Source organism: Stegostoma tigrinum, chromosome 1 (assembly GCF_030684315.1).
Source record: "Stegostoma tigrinum isolate sSteTig4 chromosome 1, sSteTig4.hap1, whole genome shotgun sequence".
Classification (NCBI taxonomy): domain Eukaryota; kingdom Metazoa; phylum Chordata; class Chondrichthyes; order Orectolobiformes; family Stegostomatidae; genus Stegostoma; species Stegostoma tigrinum.
Window position 1 is genome coordinate 107,880,618 of NC_081354.1, and position 25,803 is coordinate 107,906,420.

Consider the following 25,803-nt stretch of genomic DNA (forward strand, 5'->3'; position numbering starts at 1 on the left):
ATTAGAAGATGGAGACGGTCTGAGCTTGTTAGACAACATGTCAAACCGACCTTTTCATGCAGCCAGTTCGGGTTTTTAAATGCAAAGAGAGCAGGCGATCTCACCTCACTCCTGGGCAATAACTCCCAAGGAACAGAACAAGGGCGCCTCCTGCCTTCACTGGTCAATATTGAATCAGGTCATTACGCGAAACGATCTGTTTACAACATACTTAAATCATTTTACCCAGTGTTTAGGAATGTCTTCTGTTTCCTATAATCCCAAAATAAAACACTTTGCAGATTTATTGCGGTTGACAACGTTCAGGAGGACATTAAAAATACTATGCAGTTCTCTTTCCCCCAAACCCTACCCCCACACCTCTCTAAACAAAACTCTGGCAAACAATCCTCAAATCTCTCAAGCCATTTCTATTTGAGTGACACTAACATTACAAACGTAACTGTCCCACTACATTGGTACTGAGCACAGATCAGCCGCGTTTAACAAGGGCTGGGAATTCATTCATAAAGACTAGCTATCCTTCCGTGAGCGTATTGTCAGCACGGGCGGAGGGGTGCAACTTGGGGAGAGAGAGAGAGAGGGAAACATTTTCGTCCATATAAAACTTGCTTCAAAATGCACATATGGCAATTTTCTGCGCAAGACAGCCTGAATGTGACTGCCCTGCGTGGATAAGAGTTTGGGAAGGCTAGCTTCGACCGCCTGAAGCCAATAGGGCTCCAAGAGCAGCGTGTGATCTGCGGACTCTTATTCTGAAGCGACTTCAGGGGCTTCATTTCCTGACAGTTATTTACTTAAAGCAGATGATTAGTTTTTTTGGAAGGATGGACTGCAACATTGAATCAATTACAAGTCGCCGTTCTTTGAGCCATTAAACAATCTGAGCCCAGCTCCAGAGTGAAACGTACATGCTGCCCCTGTTCGGAACAGAAGTTGGTGGACTTACCACTTTGCACAAGGTAGGGGGCAAACAAATCATTTTTATAAAGGCGTGCGGGGCGAGAGTGGGGGCCCTGTTTTATCTCCTTGTGTAAAATCTGTTAGTAAATAGGTCTGGCGTTCCAGACGACAATATAGATTGCACCCACAGCTGTGCCTGCACACATCCCTCTGCTGGTTCGCCGTCGGTCCAAAGGGGCACAAGCATCTTAAGGACTAGGAGAACTGCTTGTACTTTATTATGTAAGAGTCTTGTTCATATCGTCGATTGTTCTCAGAAGGCTGTTCGCTTTGGCCAGCGATGGAGTATGAAAGTGGTGCGTTTCATTGAGTGGAGTGCATGTTTTGAGTTTGGAAGTGAGCGCTTATCTGAGAGTGTGTGGCATGTTAGAGCGGTACCGTTATCGAGTGAGGAAACAGAGCGGCTCTGTGCACGGTCTTGGGTCATGATAACCGTCCCGCTGCATTTAACTTGGCCAGCCGCGCTGCAGACTGATGGCTCCATTGCATAATACCTATAATAATGACAAACACATTGGCGCTGGATGTGGGAGCCACCGTGAGCCTGCGTCAGGGATTTGAGGAATTTCGGACGAAGTGGAGGCTTTCTGTCTCTCCTTCTCTCTTCCTGGGAATACTCCGCTGTCCTGGGATCGAGGGTGGCGGAGGGAGAGATTTGGGGATTGTACAGGAGTTCTGGCGTGCGGATGAATCACGTAAACAGGAAGGAGGGAGAAGTGAGCCAATGCTTGTTGGCTAGTCCGTGAGGGAAAGCAGTATCGGGAGGTTTCTGCGAAACTTGCGAGAGGGGAAAGTAGCAGCAGGATAAACGAGGTAGGAATCAATGTAGTATTTCAGTAATATCTCTCTCTTCGCTCCTTTTCTTATAACTTGTTTCTTTCTTCATCATTTGGCTGTAGTTAGACTCACTCTCAGGAAACTTGATCATTCATTTTAATCATTTCCTTCATTCAAACCCCCTTCAGTTCTGGAAGAGAATGAACAGTAAAACTTACAACTTTACTCCGATTCTCTCTAAGCCGACTTTTCCCACTTGCTGTTCCATCGTTCGCACTATTTTGTCACTTTGCCCCCACCCCCAGGTCCTTTAGCCTCTATAGTTATCCACTCGCCCACTGCCCAACTCCCCCCCCCCCCACTCTCTCTGTTTTACCGCTGTACCCAAAAATAGTTTCTCTACTCTGGTACTGGATTTTTTGTTTTCTCTGAGAGGTGCGTCTGATTTGCTGTCTGCCCTGCTCCGTGTGCCCGTTGCCTTCTCTTGCTCAGGAAACACCCGGAGCAGACCCTTTGCCCGGCATCCCCCCCCCCCCAACACCCCACACAGCACTTCCCCGCGCCGATCTCCCCTGCTCCCCTCTTTTTGCCGGGGACTCGATCCGGAGATTGAGAAGCGGCAGACGGACCGATGGACGGGTAAACATTTGGCCCGAAGTAGTCGCAGCTCTTCATCAGAAGTGCCAAAAGCCAGTGGGAGGGCTGTTGAAACCGAGACCCTGCTGGGTGGCACTGAAATGGTTAAGAGCAGCGCAGATACAGAGAGAGAGAGAGAGAGAGAGCGCAGCGCTCCGCGCGGTGGGTAGCTGGCACTTTAAGAAGCCCCAGCTCTTATTGAGAAAAGTAAAGTCGGTAACAATGGGACTTCTGTAAGGCTATCTTCTGATAAAACAGCTCCTGTTGTCGGGAAATCCTTTCTGTTTCTCTCTTTCTCTCTAATCCTTTTATTTAACCAAGTTAACCAAGACTGTGACTAAAACATGTTCGCTTTCAGTTGTCCTGGCCTCTCTGTTGTCATTATTCCCAGTCCCATCCTCTGCTCACAGTTCAGTCTTTCATGAACGGAGCGGAGCTCCACACTTTGTTATCTTGGAGCCCTGTTGAGGTGAGATTTTCGACGCAGAATCAAGCCAGCGGGTGGTGTCCCAAAGATTTCGAAATGTTCGCCTTTGGGAGGCGACTCTATTTGCACTGCCAGCTCACAGGACCCCTGCAGGATTTTGACCGAGCGGAGAGAGGATGCGCTTTGCCTATTCACTCCCCTGGGACATCCCAGGGGTTTGGTGGCGAATCCAGGGGGTAGTTTGGAGCTGACCTCCTCACACTGGAGTCTGCTCCCCGTCTTGTTGCACTTAAAGGACGCTTGGAGGAATCTGATAAATTACCCTAGGGTTTAGCACGTCCCAAATGCACATCCTCCACAACAAAAACAACCTGAATCAAAGCCGGTTACTCAGGTCAAGCCACTCTGCTGCTGAGTAATCCCGGACAGGCAGGATGAGAGCGGCGGGTGGGTATAACTGAGTGGCCTGCAGCCTGTCCCCCAGGTCTCTGGCTGTTTCGCCCCTTTGTAACGTGGAGTCAACTCGAGTCTTCACCAGGTTCTTTTTTCTACCTTCAAACATCGCTTGGGATTACGAATATTGAATGCAGAATGTAAATGCTATATCTGTAACTTGCTGTTCCTCTCACAAACATTAATAGAGGTTTAAAATGTCATCAGATTGACAATGACAAAGGATACCCTCCTGCACGTGACAAAACTGGGATGTGGGTGCTGTACGTTTTTTTCCCTACTGCAAGTATTTCGAGAACACTTGTGTGTGTGTGTGTGTGTGTGTGTGTGTGTTTTCCTTAATAAAGTTACAAGGTACGCCAATGTATAGTTCACCCAAGTCTAGTTCTCTCAGCAGCGCCCTTATCCGCACAAGAAAACCCAATCAAACTTTACATGCATGTAAATACAATCCCACGTGTGCATCTAGCACCCCCTACAGACCAGAGGAGAAGTGCAAATGGGATTGAACGAAAATAAATCATTTACGCCCCTCTTGTTCCCCGCTGACTGCCAATAAATGGTAATAACTGGATTTCAGGAAGTGACATTCCCGGGGGAGAACTGAATTGACAAGGATTGGTTCCAGTCATTGTGATACCACAATGAGAGTGTTACTCCTGTCTACAGTGGAGGAGCGCTACACCCAGGGGCTTCTCATTCTGAAAAAAGACCCTCAGAATTTCCGGATTCGGTGGTCTCAATGTTCTGGCGAGTTCTAACAGGCTAAACCGGAGAAATAGAACGAAACCGACATCGACTGCAACGTTAAGACATTAATAAAATGATGTTGCCAGTGGGATGCCTCACTAAAGTGCTGCAATAACCAATTTGCTGTTGTGTGCACATACCCAGTGTAGACCCGTGTGTTCCACTTTGGAAATTGGACACACAAACAGTTTAAACCTTATTTACAGGTCTAAACATCTGGTGTGTTTCACTGGGCTTTGAGTAAGAATTCTCCGTTGACGATCTCAGTTGTATTAGAGAGCCACGCTTTGGCTTGAAGCAGGAATGCAGTCATTTCATGGTAATCCCATAGCGCCAGGGTCCCTAAAAGCGGTTGACGTTTGTAAACAACCCTGCTTATTATATACTTATTACGTTAGTTAACCTTCATTTAAGGAACAGAGTACTTCTTTAAACTAAAATAGCCATATGTACTTTCTTTTGAGAGTCTGTGTTTTAAAGCGGGGAAGTGCTCCCATTTATTCAAACTTTCATTTCAGGGCTAAAATCCTGGGGATGTTGTTGCACTAAATCCTGACAAATTTATTCGGCCGATGTGGCAGTTAGGTTTGTCCCAGGTACCATTCTCAGAAATGATAATTAAAAGTAACTCCTAATTGTCTGGGTTGTCAGCGTGAACAGTCTCGAGGAAATAACATGGATTTTGAAAGCACTTTTCCTGTGAAATCGATTTCCCAAGAAATACTGAGATAACAAGCTGCAGAGCTGGATGAACACAACAGGCCAAGCAGCATCAGAGGAGCACAAAAGCTGACGTTTCGGGCCTAGACTGAAGAAGGGTCTTGGCCCAAAACGTCAGCTTTCCTGCTCCTCTGATGCTGCTCGGCCTGCTGTGTTCATCCAGCTCTACACCTTTGATATTTCAGATTCTCCATCATCTGCATTTCTTGCTATCTCCCAAGAAATACTCGTGTTTTTGCTTTACTCTCTTGTGCAATCGTTTCCCGTTATCATCTGATTAGAGGGTAAGGATGAAAACTTGCCTTTTTCCTGTTTGTTTTATATGGAAGCGTCAAAGCCACGTTAATCTAATTTGATAATTATTTCGAGAAATGAATAAATAGATCAATTGGAATTCGTCCAAGGTAAATACGTTCTACCTATGTGAACGGCTGTACCATTAGTATGCTGCTCTTAACGTGATATTAGTGTGACGAGTTTGCTTTTGGACTTGTTTTTGGATCGGAATTTGGAGAACAATGCAAAGTGTTGAAGGGTTGTTTCCTCTTTCAGAGGCAAATGTTACTATAAACTGCAAACAGTACCAGTCCACGTTTGAAAAAGAAGTACAAAATTACAGTGTTGAACGTAAATATATACAGCAAAATATACAGTTAGAGTTGACGTTGTGCATGTCCAAAGGAGTTTTGTGCGTCTACTGCCTTTCTAAATGATAGGGTGGGAGCGAGTTTAGACCTTAACGGTACAGACAACACCCTGCTGCAGGCCGCTGGTCAGTGGAGAAACAGTGCCCCCTGCCGACAATTCCCCTCGGTATAACATAGACGGTGAACTCGTCCCTTTTCGCTCCATTATCCCTTTCACAGCGAACTTCTCCATGAGCTGCTTCTTGGCTTTTGGGGGAACTGGTTTGAACCAAACCGAAGAATAATATTCTTTTACGCAGTAGTCAGTGGTCAGGATCTGGAACACACAGTCTGAGAGTTATTGTGCATGCACGTTCAATTGTAGCTTCACTATCTGAAGCAAAAGAAAAAAGCTGGGAGGAAAGTTCAGGCGAGCGGACTGGTTGCTCTTGCAGAGAGTTGACACAGATACGACGGGGCGAAATGGATTGCTGCTGCGCAGAAACCTTATGATTGTATGGGTTAGCAAATAATACTATAGAAGTGATAATGTTATCATTAATATTCTATCAATATTAATATCACAAATATGGATCAATCCATCATAAAGATCATATCTTTTTATGTTTCTTTATCTTTTGTTTGTAGAACAAATGGGAAAAGGATACTGCTTTAAACCTAGGAAAGTGTGGAAGGAGACGTTTCAGTTTTAAAACTAGAGCTCGTTAAACATTGTATTTACGCTGTTTTGTTGTTGGAGTAATGGGGGAGGATTGCTGAGTCCATCAGTACCATGGGTGTGTTCACGGCAGCTTTGCCGAGATACAGTCCTTGTTGATTGTTTTTTTTCAATCCGGATCCATCGTATCGATCGGGGTGCTCAGCATGACATCAGCTCTCTGATTTGGCTCCTTGGGCAGGTGAACTGCCTTTGTGCGAACAATACAACGGCAGAAAATCTCCAGAGCCATCAGAACAGACATCATCTCCTTCCTTGCAAAGAGCTAATATAGAAGTTGAAGATGGCTAGTTATTTTCACTCACCTTTTATATGTAAGCTGCTGCTTAAGAATGAAAGACTGAAATACTGAACAATTAGCATGTCAAGTACTCTGAGTCTGCATTAATGATCTTGGAAAGGAGAAGATTAGAGATTAAAAGGAATTTGAAGATGCAACATGGCTCCCCAATGAATCCTGTGGACTGCTGCTATGGAACTATGATCCATTAACTTTTTCTTCCCCACCAGTAACACCTACTTTTCAAAAATAAAAAAAACAGAAAATGCTAGACAAGCTCAGCAGACCTGGTGAATGAATTATTTCAGACTCAAAATATTACTTCAGTTTCTCTCCCCTTGGCTGTTGCTAGGCCTAGTGTTCTACACCAGCATCTTAAAGTTTTATTTGAGTTCCAGTCTGCACAGTATTTTGCTTTTATCAATGTTTTATTTGTCTAGGTCATTATTGTGTGTATGGGAACTTAAAAAGAGGTAGAGTTTTAAGTTAAAGTGTTATAAATTATTAAATCATATTTTGCTTGCCTGTGATTAGAATTGGTTTACTGCAATAAATAGTCATTCCATGTTAAGTACAGAAATTTAATATTTTCTGCTAACCTGAGTTTACAAGTCAAGGAAATTTGGGACATTGAGCAATTTGATGATACTTTAGTTTTTGTGATGATCTTGAGAGTGGTAGGGTTTGAGTATCAGAGTGCTTTCAGAAATAGGTTGTGTCAGTATATGTAACTGAACTAATTTACAATCTACAACAATTTGTCTGAAAACACAAATGGTAGAAGCTAAGAAATTATCTAAATCCACTTAAGATTTGAGTATGGGCAGCTGGATGTGGGCATCTTATGTGGAAAGATTGGATAGACTGGGTCCGTATCCAGTGGAATTTGGAAAAGTGAGGTCGTGATCTTGTTGAGACATGTACGATCCCGAGAGGACCTGACAGGGTGAATGCTGAAAGTTCATTTTCCCTTGAGGGACAGACTAGAACTAGGGGGCATCATTGAAAAATAATGGGTTTTGCATTTAAAATGGAGATGAGGGAAATAAAACTTCTTTCTGGGGGCTGAGCCTGTAAAACTCTCTTCCCTTGAGATTGGTGAGAAGAGAGTGATTGAATCACTGTAGGGCAGAGGCAGATGGATTCTTGACCAAGAAGTCCAAGGTTATTGGGAGTAGCCAGGAATATGGAGTTGAGGCTACGATTAGAGCAAACATGATCCATTGAGTGGCATTGCAGACTCAAGAGGATGAATAGCTGACTCCTGCTGTTGATACATATGCTTGTATGTGGAAGAATTCGGTCCAACCAAAACATGGAACTCACTGCCCCTTTGAAACTCCTCAAATTTATAAAATTTAAAACAACAAAATAATGTGTCAGAATAACAGAGTATTGCCAGTTCTAAAGAAGGATCACTGGAGTTGAAATGTTCAATGTCTTCTCTCTGCAGATGCTGTCAAACCTGCTGAGTTTCTTCAGCAATTTCTATTTTTGGCACAGAATATTGCCTAAGTTTGGTAGTTGTGTGCATTTAACTGCTAGGTGCTGCAATCTAGTTGGGATTTTGGACCCGATGCTCTAACGGTGCTCTAAGGTTTAACTGAGAGAGGATGTAATGTTTTGGATGCTGCACATCCACAGCCCAGCGACATTATAAATACTGTCTCTGAGTACTGTCTGAGAGTCAGTATATTGCTTTTCAGGTTTATAGTGAAGATACCTTCCTTTCATCACTGATAATCTGCAAAAGAATTACAGATTAAATCATGCCAAACAAGATTTATACAGAAATGTACAGAATCGTAGTTGGGCTGGGGACTGTATGGGTGAGGGTGGTTGTGATTTTGTATGTTTGCTGTAAATGGGCGGCACGGTGGCTCAGTGGTTAGCACTGCAGCTTCACAGCGCCAGGGACCCGGGTTCGATTCCAGCCTTGGGTAACAGTCTGTGTGGAGTTTGCACATTCTCCCTGTGTCTGTGTGGGTTTCCTCTGGGTGCTCCGGTTTCCTCCCACAGTCCAAAGATGTGCAGGTTAGGTGGATAGGCCATGCTAAATTGCCCATAGCATTCAGGGGTGTGTGGGTTATAGGGGGATGAGGATGACCCCGCGTGGGATGCTCTAAGGGGCGGTGTGGACTTGTTGGGCCGAAGGGCCTGTTTCCACACTGTAGGGAATCTAATCTAAACATGAGTCAAAGCAGGTAATCAGAAGAACAGGATGAGATGAAATTATGCCCCAGGATTACAGGCACATTTGCCAGTGTTTCAAGGTGAAATTTAACATATAGAAGGTTTTGATTTTATGAGAAATTCTTGACATTTCCTTGGACCTTGTTGTCAAATTCTGTTTGATAATGCTCCTGTGAAACACTCTGTGGTGTTTCAGTGGGCTAAAGTTATAGGGTAAATGGGAGTTGCTGCTGATGGATGTTATGTTATTTGAATAAACTACAATAAGCACAATCTAATACTATTATAATGCATTTGAATTTCTACCCTAATGTCTCTCATCTCTCCCAATTATACATACTAATTACAGGAATTATAAATCACCTAATTATAGGACCATGGAGTAGTAGAGCCAAGATAACTCTCCAATGGCAGGCTTGATTGTTATCAGATCCTTACTATGAGAGGAAATTTCTATGTTTATGAAATGAAAGTGTAAACAGGTTTTTAATAAATCAGTCTACAATTTAGTTACTCATAGCATAGCTAAGTATATGAGCTGGCCATTTAGGACTGAGCAATTTCTTCGGCCAGAAAGTTGTGAGCCTGTGGAATTCTCTGCCACAGAAAGTGTTTGTGGCCAAGCCATTGAATGTTTTCAAGAATGAGTTAGATGTAGTTCTTAGGGCTAAAGGGATCAGAAGGTTTATGGAGAAAGTGGGAACAATGTTGCATGATGATAGTGCTCACAAATTGATGGCAAAAGACAAGAACTGCACGAATTACAGGATGACTCAGTGCTCAGCAGGTTTGGCTGCATTAATTTATTGCCTGTGATGCTTCCGGCTACAGTAATGATCACAGAAGTAATCATCACTATGCATCTCTTGATCCAGCAGACGATGGAGTTTGGGGAGTTGAGGGAGTAAAGTTGGAGAGGGGCCATCCTTCTTAACCTCGAGGTCTTTCCATTCTAAAGATTATCTGGTTGAACCTGGGAAAACATGCCGTCTGCAGGAAGCTGCTGTGAGTGGAAGTCAAGCCTGGAATCTGTCCTTTATAAATGCAATTCATATTCTTTCCATTCACTCAGAGTTCCTTGTTCCTCTGTCAACACCTTCAGGGCATTATAGAGCAATGTGTCATAACTAACAGAGGAGGGTGTTTTTTCCGGTTGAAAGCCAGTACCTGACTAGAACTTTCAGATAGAACAGGCTATCATCCAGTCACAATTTTAAATAATTTGTGGATAAAACTGTAGAAAAGCCAAAGCAGTAGTGCTGATCGGTAAAATGGGTTCCAGGGACTCTATTTCTTATTGTTCCTTTTGAGTAATGAGTTGTATTTTTTAACAGGAAATGTGGACTCGTGAAGTTTTAAGAAGTATCTTCAATAATTATCAATATAACAAAATGACAAATCTCTAAGTTCACCTATTTGTTTAAGGACGGCAATGATTGATAATTCCAACACTACCCTTTTATCAAACACAGTTTCATCTTCAGACCTATTTCCCCTTTCCACAAAAATATAATAATTGGGGTAGCATCTTTCAAAGCAAGGAATGTATTATGCTACATGTTGGCTACCACAACACAGATATGGGAACAACTGTGCAGATGCCTTTTTCTGGTAGAAGATGATTATTTGACAATTAAATTTCTGTGGTGTATAGAAGAAAAATTGGATCTAAGAGCAGGAGCAGGTCACTCAACCCTTCAAGCCTACTCCACCATTCAATCTGATTGTGGCTCTATCTGAATGCCATATTCCTGCTTTCTTCCCATATCTCTTGATGTCTCTAAAATCTAAATATTTATTTATCTCTTTCTTGAATATATTCAGTGGCTCAGCCTCCACAGCCTTCTGTGATAGAGAGCTCCATAAGTTCTCTGCCCTTTGAGGGAAGAAGTTTTTCCTCATTTCAGTCATAAGATGGTCTACTCTGTACCCTGAGGTTGTGTCCACTGGTTCTAGAATCACAATCGAAAACATCATCCCTGCTTTCAGCCTTTCCAGCCTTGTCAAACATGTAAAGTTCTAAGAGGGCTGAATAGACTTGATGTAGGGAGGACCATTTCCTGTGGGTGGAATGTCTAAATCACGTGATGACCCAATGTGAGAGTTTTTCTTTTAGAATTCATCTGATGCACAAACTGGTACATTGTACAATCTCTTCCAACTCTGTGTGCTTATTGTCACATCTTTGCATCATTTGCATGTCCCAACATACACACTTTCTGCATTTGCACATACACAGAATGCATATGCATTTACACACTACCCTTCATGGCGGTTCTTATGTTGCTGATTTCCCATACAAGGATGCCCAATGCAGCAAGAATGACAGCAATTCCAATGACTGGGCTCATTGAAGCTAGATGCCAGAGTGGCCAATCAAAAACTAGCTGGCACTGTTTAAACCTTAAATATTTCATGTAGCTCTCTCAAAGTTGCTGTTCACAAAACTCTACTGTCAGAACAAATGCAAGGTGAAGGTAGAATTTGTTATCTTCCAGATGTTTTGTAATTGATTTGACCTGCATTTGATTTACTGCTAATCAATCCAGGATTATTAAGTTTGCAGTTAAGTGCACTTACCTGTTGAACCACTTCACACTGAAATAGTTAGTTCTTGCTTAACATTGTAGTTGTCTTTCAGAAATGTGCTCCAGAAAAAGAACAGCTTTTAAGCGGGATTATATTTTCCCATTAAAACCAACATAGAATGTGTAGTTAGGTCTTGTAAGGTCTTTCTCACCAGAAAACAATTAAAATACTATACTCTGTAAATAGAAATAGTTAACAAAATTCCTATATTTTGTATACGTAAAAGATCATTTAAAATGAGAGAATATTCTGATTCTTCTGACTTACTTCCAGCTCACTGCTGCTTCAACTTGCCACCGGTCTCTCACTACTCGAACCCTTGGCTCCCCAACTCTCCCTCTCTCTCCGACCCTCCTCCCCATCTCTTCCACTCTCTCCAAACCACTTCCTCCCCATCTCTCCCACTCTGTCTGACCGTCCAGCTTGCTATCTCTCCAGTTCTTGGGAGAAATGGTGAGAGGATGTGCTGATATAAGGGAATGGCCGCAATGACACAGAAGGTTAAGTAGCAGGAGATGCCACCTTAAATGGTGCAGTTTTGCTTACGTGACTCTATGTCCAGCACCAAACAATGTTGCTATGAAACTCCCAATGCTAAGTGTAAAATTATCCCCTATTTACTGGCTGACATTAAAGTAGAACTTCTTAAACAGGCCAATTTCAAATTTGGCCATACTGTGCTGAACTTCCAGCTTAAATTTAGAATCAGAATCTGACCTTGACTGAAATAGTAAAGTAGTCCCTGGAGATGTAAGTCTCTACTTTCTAGTTACTATCTTTAGCTCTTTAGGCATAGACATCTCATGTGCATATCCAGGAATATTTTAAAACCCAGTTAGAGTTTTGGCCTCTATCTCTCTATCAGCCACAATTTTAAGACCCTGACTGCCTTCTGGGTGACAGCAATTCTTTTGAACTACCCTTGAACCCTTTTACTTATCACTTTACCTGGCTGCAGTTATTGCTGTCAAGGGAAATAGACCTCTCACAATTTTGCATATACAAAATAAATCTTACCCAGCCTCCACTGTTCTAAAGAGAACAATCTATCTATGCCGAGATAATGGGAACTGCAGATGCTGGAGAATTCCAAGATAATAAAATGTGAGGCTGGATGAACACAGCAGGCCAAGCAGCATCTCAGGAGCACAAAAGCTGACATTTCGGGCCTAGACCCTTCATCAGAGAGGCTCTCTGATGAAGGGTCTAGGCCCGAAATGTCAGCTTTTGTGCTCCTGAGATGCTGCTTGGCCTGCTGTGTTCATCCAGCCTCACATTTTATAATCTATCTATGCCAACTTTTCCCACCGCTAAATTTCTCCATTCCTGGCAGCACTTCTGTAAATCTTTCCTGTGCTCTTTCAAGTTTGATTGCATCCTTTTTGCAGTTTGGAGACCAGGATATGGTCTTCTACTTGTGGCCCAACTGGTGCTTTAGACGCTTCTAACATAACTTAACTGGTCTTCTATTCATCGCTTTGACTAATAATGAAATGTGTCCCACATGCTACCTTATCATCATATCTACCTTCAGGGTAGCTGTGCATGTGTACTTCGATGTTTGTCTGTTTCTACAGATTTCTCAGCATCCTACTCTATATGGTGTATTCCCTTTCCATGTTTGACCTTCTTAACCGCACTAAATCACAATTCTCTGAATCAATCACCTCTCCATCCATCTGGTCAGATCTTTAATGTTATCCAGTCATCTTTTGCGCTCATTCTCACCAATATTTCACATCAAATTTTTGTATTATCTTGTAAAAATTTCAGTCGTGACCATACATTTAAGCCTAAATTACTGACATATAGATATGATGAAAAGCAAAGACCTCATCATGGCATTTGCTAAATCCCACTGGTATCAGCCTTCCATTTGCGAAAGCACAGTCACTCACCTTGCCCTCTGCTTTTTCCAGTTTTGTATTCTACTTGCTATTTGCCCTTGGATTCCAGGAGTCAAATTCCTTGCTAGCATATTTACTGCATTGATCCACCTTTTTAGCTTTCCAAAGAAAAAAAATCAGCCATGTTAGTCAGCAATGATGTTCCCTCAACAAACCTGTTCTGACTGTCCTTAATTAATCTGTGCCATTTTAGTTGACAGTTTGTACTGCCCCTCTGAATTATTTCCTCTGATTTTGTATTCACCACTCTTGCAGGTTGTGCATTCCTGATGTGGACAACCACTCACAGTATGTGGAGGCAAAATTCACTCTTCCACTTCTAGCTCAATTATTTAAAATCCATGACCTCCAGTTACTGACTCATTTGTAGGACTAGGCAGTCTCTCCATCTCTGACAAACTCCTCATAATTGTGAATACTTCTTTTAACTTGCATTGTTATGTTAGCTGCTCTGAGGAGAAAAATCCCAGCTTCTGTCCATTTTCCATCAAAGAAAAGCCCCTCATCCCTGCTATTATTCTGGTAAAACTGCTTTTGCAGTCTTTTTTCCAGTTCTCAGGATGTCCTTGTCATTTTCCTAAAGTGTGGCACCCAGAAATTTGCATGAAGTTATAAAACAATTGTGAAGTTTTAGCATTATTTTGTTGTTTTTGTATTCAATGGTCTTGGTTAAAAACAAGTAAACATACACTTTCTTTAGTGATAATTGGAACTGCAGATGCTGGAGAATCCAAGATAATAAAGTATGAAGCTGGATGAACACAGCAGGCCAAGCAGCATCTCAGGAGCACAAAAGCTGACATTTCGGGCCTAGACCCTTCATCAGATGAAGGGTCTAGGCCCGAAACGTCAGCTTTTTTGCTCCTGAGATGCTGCTTGGCCTGCTGTGTTCATCCTGCTTCACACTTTATACACTTTCTTTACTTCTGTATCAATTTTCCAGCCACCTTCAAAGATTTGTGCACGTCTACCTCAGGAGCCTCTGTTCTCCGACACCCCTTAAAACCTCACAATTCAAATTGTCCTGTCTCTCCATGTTGTTCATCCCAAAATGTAAGAACCTGAAAATTATCCTCAGTAGCTTGTATCTGTCGTATGTCATTTCAGCAGCTGATGTCCTCTTGAAGTCTGTTGATACCATCCTCACTGATTACTGCACTACAACGTTTGATTTGTCAGCAGACTTTGAAATTGCACTGTCTATACCAGACTCTAGTCAAATAAGTCATTCTCACTGATAGAGGTCATGTCCTATCCCCCATGCAAACAGACTCATCAAGGACAGGTGAATTTGTATGGTACAGCAGATTTAGGTTCACACTGTGCTTATTAAGTAAGAGGTTTCGAATAGTCAGCAGCTGACTCTCAACCAAGTATTTATATTTGACATAATCTTGTTGATCCAAAAATAATATTTTATGATTACCAATCTGAAGGTGAATTTGAATCCCTTGTGTAGTTTTCTATCCTTTCATGACATTAGGAGCCGATGATCATTACATTAAGAAAGGTCTTTGATTGAATATCAATATGTAATGAGGTCTTTCAATTCTTAAAAGATTACCTAAGAGTTTGTAGAATCTGAAATCCACACTGGTAAGAACAAAAGCCCCGACAGGCTTGTCTATATCTACCAGTGTCAGAACAAAAATGTGCAGTAAATTTGCATCTCTGAATGGGACCCTAATAAAATCATTCACTGAAATGTTTCCATTCTCCATGGATTTTCTTTTTACATCTACAACAGCCTTTGCCCAGATAATTTCATTTCCCTCTAGAGGGTTGGAAATCTGTGTAGACCAGTGCTCATATTCAGCTCACAGAATGTGCATTTCTGCACATATTAGATCTCAGACGGGTAGATGTACGCCAATGGAAAAACTGACCATGCCCTCTATATCCCTGCAGTGGGCTTGGAACCAGCTGATCCCAGCCAACGTTTACATCACAGTCTGCAAATGGTTGGAGACTTGTGGTTGCAGGAAGAAGTCAAAAACCCAAAGAAAAGAAGGCCATTCTGTGAAAACAACTGTGTATTGTCATTTGTTTGAATGTGCTGCACTCTATTAGTGAGAAATTGCCAAACAAATATCACAGGGTTGAACTGTTGATATCCTGCCCAGGACACACACACATTGACACACAGACATACACACAGGAATAGAGAAACTGAGGAGATGCATTGAGAAAATGTGTAAACTACCTGGTAGAGTAAAATGTAATTAGATGAGGCGGGTGATACCCTGAGGAATGCTAAAGAATAACAGACTAAGCCTGAAAGGCTGCTCTGGCGTCCAGCAGGAATGTGGGTGTTCTTGGCAACATAGGCAGGGATTGTGGGTGTGAGAAAAAGAATGCAACACTTTGTGAAATGATCAGTGAGAAAATCTGAATTTATTTAATTTCCAAACTGTGGTTATGAAAGATATACATCCTATGCCAGCTGTAATGTTCAAAATCCTCACGGCATATCTCCCGTGAGAAGAATTGCTTGGAATGAGCAGATTTCTATCCAATTTTTTTGGCTGCGCTGCTAACAGCATCAAAACCAGGCTGCTGCATTCTAGTCCCAAAGAAGGAAAAGTCCAACTGAGGTATGACCAATAGTGTCTGATGATGGCAAGGCAGTAATTAAAGAAGAGGCTTCAAAGGACAAATAGCTGCTCTTAAATGGCCAAGTGACATTCAAATAATTATCCTATAAACACTGGGTGGTACTTCAAGTTTAGACCTTCAGAAATTCTCAAATCTTTCAGGTTTAGTTCTTATAATGGTACATTCAGAGTGCTTGCAATTGATTAGCTCAGAAATTGCTGAAATGGTACATCTTTTGACATACTCCATGAATTGGATTTTTACTTTAGCCTTCAGATTATATTGTTTTTCTACTGTTAAGTGCTAGAAGTGCAAGTTGATAATGATGCAGAAAGCCAATGTGGGCTTTGACACCTCATGAATATTGGGTTCAGTCATTTATTTCCTTATCCAATGAGCTTGTGAATAGAGAAAAACAAAACAAACAAACAGAGCAGGAAATGAGGTAAATGCAAGTCACCTCAGATATAGAAAGAGAAATAATAAAAATCGTTGTTAAGTTGGAGAGAAAAACAATAAATAAACTAAAGTTCAGAAAACTCTAGAAATAATTTGCCAGCTGTGGGTGCAAGACCGTAGAGTTGTTGGGCCTGGAAGCTTGTTGGCATGTTGGACTCATGAATCACGTCCTCATGACGTGAATTAGTAATTCAAAATGTCTGTGGTGGGACTTATTCCTATAAACAAAATTTATCCAGAAATTTCATGACAAGAGTTACTTTTGGCTTTGGTCAGGTTTACCATGGACTGGGGTAAATCATTGTTGCAACTTGTGAAAAAATGGAATTTCTGATATATCTCTTCATTACTGTTGCCACTTCTCTTTCCTCATTAACAATGGCAGACACCATGAGCTAACTAAAACCAAGATTGCGGATGTTGGAAATCTGAAACAAAACAAAGTGCTGGAGAAACTCAGCATGTCTGGCTGATGAAGGGTCACTGAACGTGAAACATTGCCTCTGCTTTCTCTCTGCAAATGATGCTATACCTGCTGAGATTCTCCAGCAATTTTTGTTTCTGTGCCCATGACTTAATTGCTATTTTTCCAAAACTTCAAAGCCCATTCAGTTTAGAGATTAGTATAATGCCTATGGAAATGTCAAGCTGTTTCTAGATATATTGCAAATAAAAGGAAAAAAAAACTATACCCAATGAGGCTAAAGTAAGTTGTCAGTTCCATAAGCAGTACAATCTCTTGGTAAGCTGACCTTCTGATGAAGGGTCTAGGCCCGAAACGTCAGCTTTTGTGCTCCTGAGATGCTGCTTGGCCTGCTGTGTTCATCCAGCTTCACACTTTATTATCTTAGTTGAACCAGTTCGACTTGATCTGGCTAAGTTCAGTTTAGTATGGTTCAACTTTTGGATTTCTTGTAAAATAGTGGTTTTCTCAAGAAGCCCAAACTCAAGTTGGCTGAGAATGTAAATAGTCATGGTTCCTGTTTGGGTAACTGGCTCTGGTATGTCCATGACTGAGGATGCAAAGGGTTTCCTTAGATCAAAGTGATTGAGGGCGGGGCCTCCTCTGTTAACAGGGTGGCTTTGGGCAGATAGCTCAGCCATCCTATGTGTGTTCCTGTCACAATGTATCTGCTGAAAAAAGTTTAATTTAAAAAATGCATTTTATAAGCAGTGATACAGTAAAATGACTGAATGATAGATACTTTTTAAAATTAGAGTATTTACTGAATATGCAAATTCATTAATCAAAATGCTATTTTAACTAAAAGTAATCTATTGCCCAAAATATACTGCAGCATATGTAATCCTACTTACCAAGCATTTTTGAAAATCAGAAGAGAAATCTGTCTAATGGCTGTAACACAAATTGTAACTTAGTGACTTAGTATCAAATGAGCTATACAGGCCCTTACTGATTTGAGTATAGCAGGGAAATAGCATACCTTGCTCTTAATAATAAACTATAGAAAACCTTTCAATGTTGCAGCAATCATGCCTCTCTTTTCTTTCCTCAGTAACTTTCCACAAAGATGGACATATTCTGGAAGATATTCCTGATAGTGGATTGCCTCTTCCTTGAAGTCTTCAAAGGTAACCATCTCACTATGCATTCTAAATTAAAATTATTTTAAAAAATGCAGTTTTGGCTGTGCAGTACAACCGAAAATATTAAACTGACTTAAGTTCTTAATATGAAACAGAAAAGTATGTTCCTTCTTCTGTTTGTTGTGGCCCCAGCCTAGTTAGGAATTGAAATCTCTGAGGGTGAGCTTGTTCTCCTTTGAAGGAAAGGAGATGGTCTGTTGCTGATTTGTATCGTGTTTTGTCTCCTTGTCATTCATTGTTTGGTGTGTGGGTAAACATTGAGGATTTTATGATCAGATTTACGGATTTTCTGATCTGATTTGAGGAACACAATGGCAATCAAGTCCTGTCCCAGTTTTTTCTCTTTTCCAAAAAAAAATCTGATGTCTGCCTCACGCAGGAGACTGTCATCAAGTAGCCTAGTTTTTCTGTCAAATTTTCTACCTAAGTTTATTTATCTTGTATTTATCAACTGCTAAAATGACAGATGCCTGTATTGAATTTTGTTGGTCAGCTGGGGCAAGTTGCTTATGTGTGGCGGCCAATGCAAAGGCAATCGCGAGGAATTAAAGAGGGAATTGTATGAAGCACAGAAGGTAATAGAAGTATCTATGTACACCAAATTGTTGAATTTTTCTGATGTCTCTAGATATTGCTTCTTACTCATCTGTTATCAGATCAATCCATGCAATGATGAGAACAAGTAATTCAATTTTTGGAATGCATGCTATGATCTAGGAACTTCAACTGCCAATATGAGATCTAAAGGAATGCTTCACATGACTTTTTGACCATTTAGAGGAAATGTGTCAGAAAAATGTACTGATACATGTTTCTCATCAGCGAGGTGTCACCCTCAATGCACTCATTTGGAAACTGGTCCATTATGTGTTTTCATTGCCTATGCTATTTACAAAAATGTATTTTTATGTACGTTATATTAGAAGCAACATATTTAAGCTTTTTTTCTTTACACTGACTTTAGTTACCAGGGCCTTAAAGTGCCTTAAAATTCTTATATATTGTGTTATAAGAACATAGACTATGAGGTATAGAAGCAGAATTTGGCCATTTGGCCCACCTAGACTGCTCCATATGGTTCTCAACCCCATTGTCTTGCCTTTTTGCCATAACCCTCACAAATCAAAAATCTATCTATCTCAGTCTTAAATACCTGCAATGACCTGGCCTCCACAGCCTTCTGTGGCAATAAGTTCCACTGATTCACCCCCACCTGGCTGAAGAAATTCATCCTCATCTTTGTTCTAAACGGTCATCCCTTCATTTTGAGGCAGCCCCCTCAGGTCCTGGTCTCTCTGATGATTGGAAACACCCTTTCTATGCTCACTCTATCAAAGTCCATTGGTATTCTGTAAGTTTCAATCAATTCCCCTCTTATCCTTCTAAATTTCCATCACAGATCCAGCATGGGAAGTATTCAATGCATGGATTAGTGATCTTCCAAATTTTTGCCAGGTCATTAAGGCAGGAGCTAATCAGATGTAAGCTACTTGCCACAGATGGGGGAAACCTTTTGGAAAGACCACCCTGAACCAACTAGCTGGGTGTTGCAGAAATTGATTGGTAGAGGTCTGGTGCCAGAGCAATCAGCTCCCCTCTCAAGTGGTGAATGGTATTGTGCTGAAGGAAGGAAAGAATAGTATATTTGGGAGCACTGTAAATGATTATTCCATCTACGAGCATTCCAATGTTTGAACTGCACTTCATTATGTTTGTGGTGACACTGAAGTAATTGGCTCTGACAGAAGATAATTGAGCACAGCAGAGTATTCGTTCAGTTCTATGAATGATCATCATACTTCTTTTTCTGGCTTACAGGGCCCCAGCTGGTTGAGTGCCAGACAATACCAGATGTCTACCCCAGCACAGTTGAAATAAGAGTTGCTCTCCATTCGTCATTCAGCCTGAAGTGCTCCGGGGAGAATGAAGTGGATTGGGAGTTGCCAGTTTATGAATCTTTTGAGGAGAATATCAGCAGAAAAGATGAAAACAACAACAGTGGAAACTTTGTGAAATCACTAGATGTCCATAATGCAACAGGAATTTATACTGGCAGGTACACCTGCTATTACCCATCACTCCAGCTCGATGATGAGATTGAGGGACGAGATATCTACGTTTTTGTTCCAGGTCTGTGCACGTTGAAAGGAACAATTCAAGTTTGTACACAAGAAAGCTTTAGGTTTAACTGTCAATGGTTTTATTAGCTGCCTTTTGAACTATTTTTCACCCTATTTCTTCTGAAAGTCCAATTCTGCTGTGTGAAACTACTTGGGGGGTGCCGCCCAATTCCTACCTCAGCCATGTAGTCATTCTTGAGAGCCAGTGTGAGTCAGTACAGTCAGTTTTGACAGTTTGTTAATCCATGCACAGGTTGTAACTGAGCCCCAGCATGACTGCATTTCATAAGCTCACAGTTTCCAGCAATACTTACTACACAGCCATCAGCAAAAGGGAACTTTGGTTAATTTACTTTTCTTACTCTATAGCATGAACATAGGCACCAATTACATCAATCTGGTTGAGATCAATTAACTGAGGCTGGAGATTGGATCTGGCACTTCCAAAGATTTTGCATAGCTCAATTCCACACGTTGCGTTGCACTCACCAATGGAAATGTCAAAGCAGCTCCCTTCTAATTTGGAATTGCTGGAATTACTTCTTTCAAATTCGGATTCAAAGCCCCTAAAAACTTGACTTAGAAATTTGTGCTGGCTCTACAAGCTCTGACACAATAAACATATCTATTTCTGAGCAAAAATCTCTCTCCTTTCTCTCATCACGGTGTTGACTCCTTTTTTGGGGTACAGACTGACAGTTGCTATTGCCTCACTAATGTGTGAACACCACTGATGAGTATTAACAGGTTAGTCAACAGGGGAGGACAAACACTGCAGAAAAGCTAAAGGAAACATAAACATCTGCCAAACATACTCAAGGATAGATGTTACTAAGTTTGAACAGGCAAGTCATCGTTGAAACCAAGGTTCCTGATGTTTGAATCCTTCAAGACTTACTAGCATGGTTTGTAAAGCAAATATTATTTGCAGAGGTGTGGCAATTGCAAACAAGGACATCAAAATTAGTAGCTTTCTTATTCCATGTTTTTCCTCCTATATCATCTCTAACATGATTGACTTGGCTGATTACTTCTGGAATATCATATATATATCTTAACAACAGTTATCCTCAACCCTCATCACCCATATCTCAAGTATCCTACCTTCCCTCACTGGGACTTGCTAAGCCATAAATGATGATGATTGCTTGTTGCTCCATGTCATCGATGCTTTCAGCCCCTTTAACCCTCTTATTTAGCCAACCATGCCACCCATTCTGCCCACCCCATGTCTGACCATCTACCCTCAGTTCTTCGTGGTTGTCAACTTCAGACTTCCACCCTGTCTTTAACCTCTCCCAGCTCCCACCATTAAAGGTGTCCAGAGATCCCCAGTTTAATTATTTTCCTTCTGGTTACAACATTCTGCTCTCCATTCTATTATGTGCTCACTGAAACGAATTTTGAATCTCCACTGACTTTACCTCAAAAAACCCAACCAAAAAGCGAACAGTCTGATCACCCTCATTTCTTATGAAAGCAGAAATTCTTCTAATTAGCTTGTTGCATTCTACACAACTAGTTCATGCAAAAAGTATGACCTCTCCATCTGACAGTTTGAATTGGAGACTTTCCAGGATGCTGGTAGAAGTTAAAATATGAGTGACAAGTTGGATGACATCAGTTTTTCCTTTGCTCTAAGCTGAAACTCCCTTTGGCAAATCGACTGTGAGCTGCTGAAAGTCATTCAGACCAAAAAAAAATTAGTTGAAGTTACAATATTTTGTTGCCAAACACTTAGCATTTTGAATTAGATGGCTTTGTGTAGCCATGGCCCGGACTAAAATCCCTAAGGTGTCTTTTCATTCTCATATGGCATCAGTGCAATATTTTATAAGCCAGAGTTCCTTCCAGGTGTTGAATAATGCTCGTTCCCTTTCATGAAAAACTTTGCAGTGGAAACAAGGCACAAGATAATAGTTCTCACTGAAAAAAAGTTAATCTTTACATCTAAATTCTTGTTCCAACAAAAGCAGTGTACCAGTATCTCAGTTCCAGTCAGGGAGTGCAAATAGTGCAAAATACGTGTGTGAAACGAAAATGCTCCCGGTCTTCACATGTTTTAGGATAAAGTATTTTGATGTTGGCTCTTGGAGATGCTGAGTAATATTTTGCAAAATGATCACAGATACATTTAGACTTTTTGTGTGTTCATTTTAAGTTTTATTTCTTTCAAACCTTGGCAAAACAGTTGATTATGAAATCTATTGGTCTTTTTACAGATCCTGACTATCCTTTCATCCCACAAGCGTATTTTGAAAATATAGTAATAGCAGCAGAGGGTGAAATTGCAGAAATCCCATGTCGTGTATCTGATCCAGATGTCCATGTCACTCTGCTTAATGTTGATACTAATACCATGATTTCTACAACCTATAATAATAAAGAAGGATTCAGTGGCCTCTTCAAAGAGGGGACGTATACCTGTATCACAACGATCAGTGGTGTGGAGCACAGATCAGAAGAGTACATTGTTAATAGATTTAAAGGTGAAGCAACTTTTGATTTATTGTCTTCCATTAGAACAACACTAGTTGAGATGTATTGAACATTTATGTTTTTATGTTTTTGTTCATAAATTCATAAATTTATTTGCCATTCATTCAAAATCAATCAATTCAACACTCAATGTAGAAAAATGTTGTTGAACATTTGAATAACATGGTACTAGTAAGTCTGAAGAATTTTGGTATTGCAATTAATTGCAACTTTTCAAGAAATCTTAAACTCTGTTTTCAAGGCCTTTTTCTTTCACTGTAAACCACATAAGCATTGACGAATGGAAGCATTGAGCCCACCTCAGCCACGTGTAGTACAGGCAGACACAGTATGATCTCCCTGTTTTCTATTCAATAACGCATTCATTCAGCCTCAGGACAGCATTATCTTTTGTATTAGCGTCAGTTCCCTGCTTCCCCACCCCAGTTGCTTACTCGGCTGTGGCTCAGTTGATGGCACACTTGATGCTGTGTTAGAAAGTTGCAGTTTCACTACAAAAATCTGGGCTACGGCTCCAGTGGAGTACTGTAGTGTCAGAGGTGATTTATTCTGTGTGCAATACTAACTCTACAGGACAGGCTGATATAAACAACCCCATAGCACCATTTCAAAGAAAAGAAGGAGAGTTATCCCTTGTCAGTCTTCCTCTCTCAATTTGCACCATAAAAGCAGATTTAATGTTTATAATCACATTGTTGTTTATGGGAAGCATGTGGGTATAAATTGGCCACTTAATTTCCTACATTACATTGACTACATTCTAAAGAAATATTCCAATGACTGTAAAACACTTTGGGATGTCTTGAAGTTGTGAAAGGTGCCATATAAACCATAGCATTGAATCCCTACAGTGCAGAAAGAGGCCTTTTGGCTCATTGATCTGCATCGACCCTTCAAAGAGGATCCAACTTAGACCCTAACCCCATCTGTGTACTTACCTTGGCTATCCTGCCTGCACATCCCTGGACATGAGGGACAATCTTAGCATGGCCAATCCATCTAACCTGCTCATCTTTGGACTGTGGGAAGAAATGAGAGCACCCAGCAGAAACTTACCCAGACTTGGGGAGAATATGCAAAATCCAGACATCCAAGACTGAAATGGAATCCAGATCTGGTGATGTGAGGCAGCAGTGCTAACCGTTGGGTTACTGTACTGCCCAAGATGCTAATCTTTCTTTGCCTTTTCTTATTTTAACTGTTCTGAGCGAGATGGTCAAATTATGAGAAGTGAGGGTTTTGTTGAAGAGTCCCAGGCCTGGTAACATTAACTCTGTTTTTCTTTCCACAGATGCTGCGTGACCTGCTGAGTTTTCGCTTCCCAGCACTTTCTGTTTTTGTTTCAGATTTTCAGCAACCACAGCATTTTTGTTTGTATTGTTGTTTTGAGATGTGGTTTCCAGACTAAATAGGAAGTAAGTGGATGCTGCAAAAACCAATTTCACATTAGTCCTCTACGATAAAAGTTAGAAGAGATTTTCAATCTACTGGAACTGATTCATTTCAAACCCTGGTTACAAGGCATAAACACATTGTGGTAGATGGACCCTATCACAAACGTTTGTGTAGTCACATGATAACTTAGTCTGAAACATGAAGACAATTAAAGGTGATTAATACTATTGTTACACTTTAAGGATGAATTTTTAGCTATAACTTTTGAAAGATCAAGGAAATTTAAATTAGAAGATGTCTAAGATGACTTTACATCTTGATATTAAATGATACTCAACACACTTTGCTTTGTACATTAAGGTAATAACCAATCAGCATGTATGACCATATATAGGACTTGTCATGATTACTCACTATATAGTGTTGCTTAATTAGGGATACTATCAGCCAATAAAATCGCATCTACTTCAGAATTTCTTTCCCCGGTAAAAATGAGTTTCTTTCCTCATCCTCAGCAATAAGGGGGAAGTGTTCTTCTTTTGCCATTTACAGTAAAATCATTTTTGCTATTCCACAATTTTGTTGCAAATGCATAACATCTTTCTTCCTAAGAAGTATAAATTATATGTATTATTTTTGAACATTTACTTGTTATTGCTAAATCAAAAGCATTATCGTGTCTGTTCTTCCTGAAATGCATTTTAATAATAACATTTTGTGTTTTATTTTCTAGTGGCAGATGACCTTTATGTAGAAATAGAAGCTGAGAAAACCGTAGTGAAAGTGGGTGAACCAATCTTTGTGACGTGCCTGGTAATGGATAATGAAGTGGTGAACATAGACTGGAATTATCCAAGGAAAAACGTAAATAAAATTGATTTTGTTTTCTTGGATTACTTTGTTTCCTCATGTGGAATCAATTTTTGGGAGAACAATGCTTAATTGCTGAAAATAATGGTGATGTAATATTTTCATAGTATAAGTAATATTTTAACAGTACGCAATGATGGAGATCTGAAGGTGACAATGTCTGTAAAGTTTTCAGTGTATTTTGAGATTGGCAACCACTACTCGTGGTGATTTTCTGAAGCAGTATATCAAGAAACCAAATTGGAAATTTAAAGTCTTAGACAACAAGGTGTAAAGCTGGATGAACACAGCAGTCCAAGCAGCATCAGAGGAGCAGGAAAGCTGACGTTTTGGGCCTAGACCCTTAAGAAGCGTCCAGGCCCAAAACATCAGCTTTCCTGCTCCTCTGATGCTACTTGGCCTACTGCGTTCATCCAGCTGTACACTTTATTATCTCAGATTCTGCAGCATCTGCAGTTCCTACTATCTTTAAAGTCTTAGAAATATTTTTATGCAATCTAACATGATTAACCAATAATTCATCGATATTGGGATGAGTGATCATAATCTGGTGGAATTCTATATTGTGTTGGAGAGTGATTTAGTTAACCTAGAACCCTGGACCTCAAATCTGCACAAAGTAATTTGGGAAAGTATGAAAACCTACTTGGCTAAGGTTGATTGGGATACAACATTAGTAAATAGGATGACGGATAACAAAGGCAAAAATTTAGATAATTGATTCATTTTTACAATAAATTGCATCCTCTTAAAGAATTCAAACCTCATGGGAAATCTGTGGCTAATAAAATGAGTTGAAAAGTCATATCAAAGTAAAGAAAGGGGCTTTTGTCATTGCCAAAGGAAATATTAAGTTTAGGAATTCTAGAAATGAACTAAGCAAGACAGACATATGAGAAAAGCAAATAGGATTTGACAGTAAGTTAGTGAGAGACACAAAAATAGATTGTAACAGCCTCAATAGGTATGTCAGAATGAAGAGATTAGTGTGAATATGCGTGAGTCTCTTAGAGGCAGCGTTTGGAGAAATTGTAATGACAGGGCCATTAATTTAATATTTTTCGTGCAGAATCAACATGGATTTATCAAAGGCAAGTCAAATTTGCCTAATCCAGTTTGTTGAGGATATTACTAAGATAAAAGGATGAGTGAATACAATATATTTGAATTTTGAAAGTGTTTTTGATTAAATGTCAT

At 40.5% G+C, this 25,803-nt stretch overlaps 1 protein-coding gene across 2 annotated transcripts in view; it reads left to right on the forward strand.

Moving 5' to 3' along the window:
• The first annotated feature begins 490 nt into the window (after positions 1-490).
• The window catches only part of pdgfra (platelet-derived growth factor receptor, alpha polypeptide), a 48,591-nt gene continuing 23,278 nt past the window's right edge, over positions 491-25,803 (forward strand). Inside the window, exons 1-5 of one of the 2 annotated variants that reach the window (XM_048525079.2) lie at positions 491-962; positions 17,632-17,707; positions 19,541-19,852; positions 22,065-22,331; positions 24,470-24,600. In XM_048525079.2, coding sequence (XP_048381036.1) covers positions 17,647-17,707; positions 19,541-19,852; positions 22,065-22,331; positions 24,470-24,600 — 771 coding nt within the window. In that variant the 5' untranslated portion in view covers positions 491-962; positions 17,632-17,646. Of the gene's footprint in view, positions 963-1,496; positions 1,777-17,631; positions 17,708-19,540; positions 19,853-22,064; positions 22,332-24,469; positions 24,601-25,803 lie in introns of those variants that run through there. The other variant, XM_048525161.2, reaches the window with a different exon arrangement.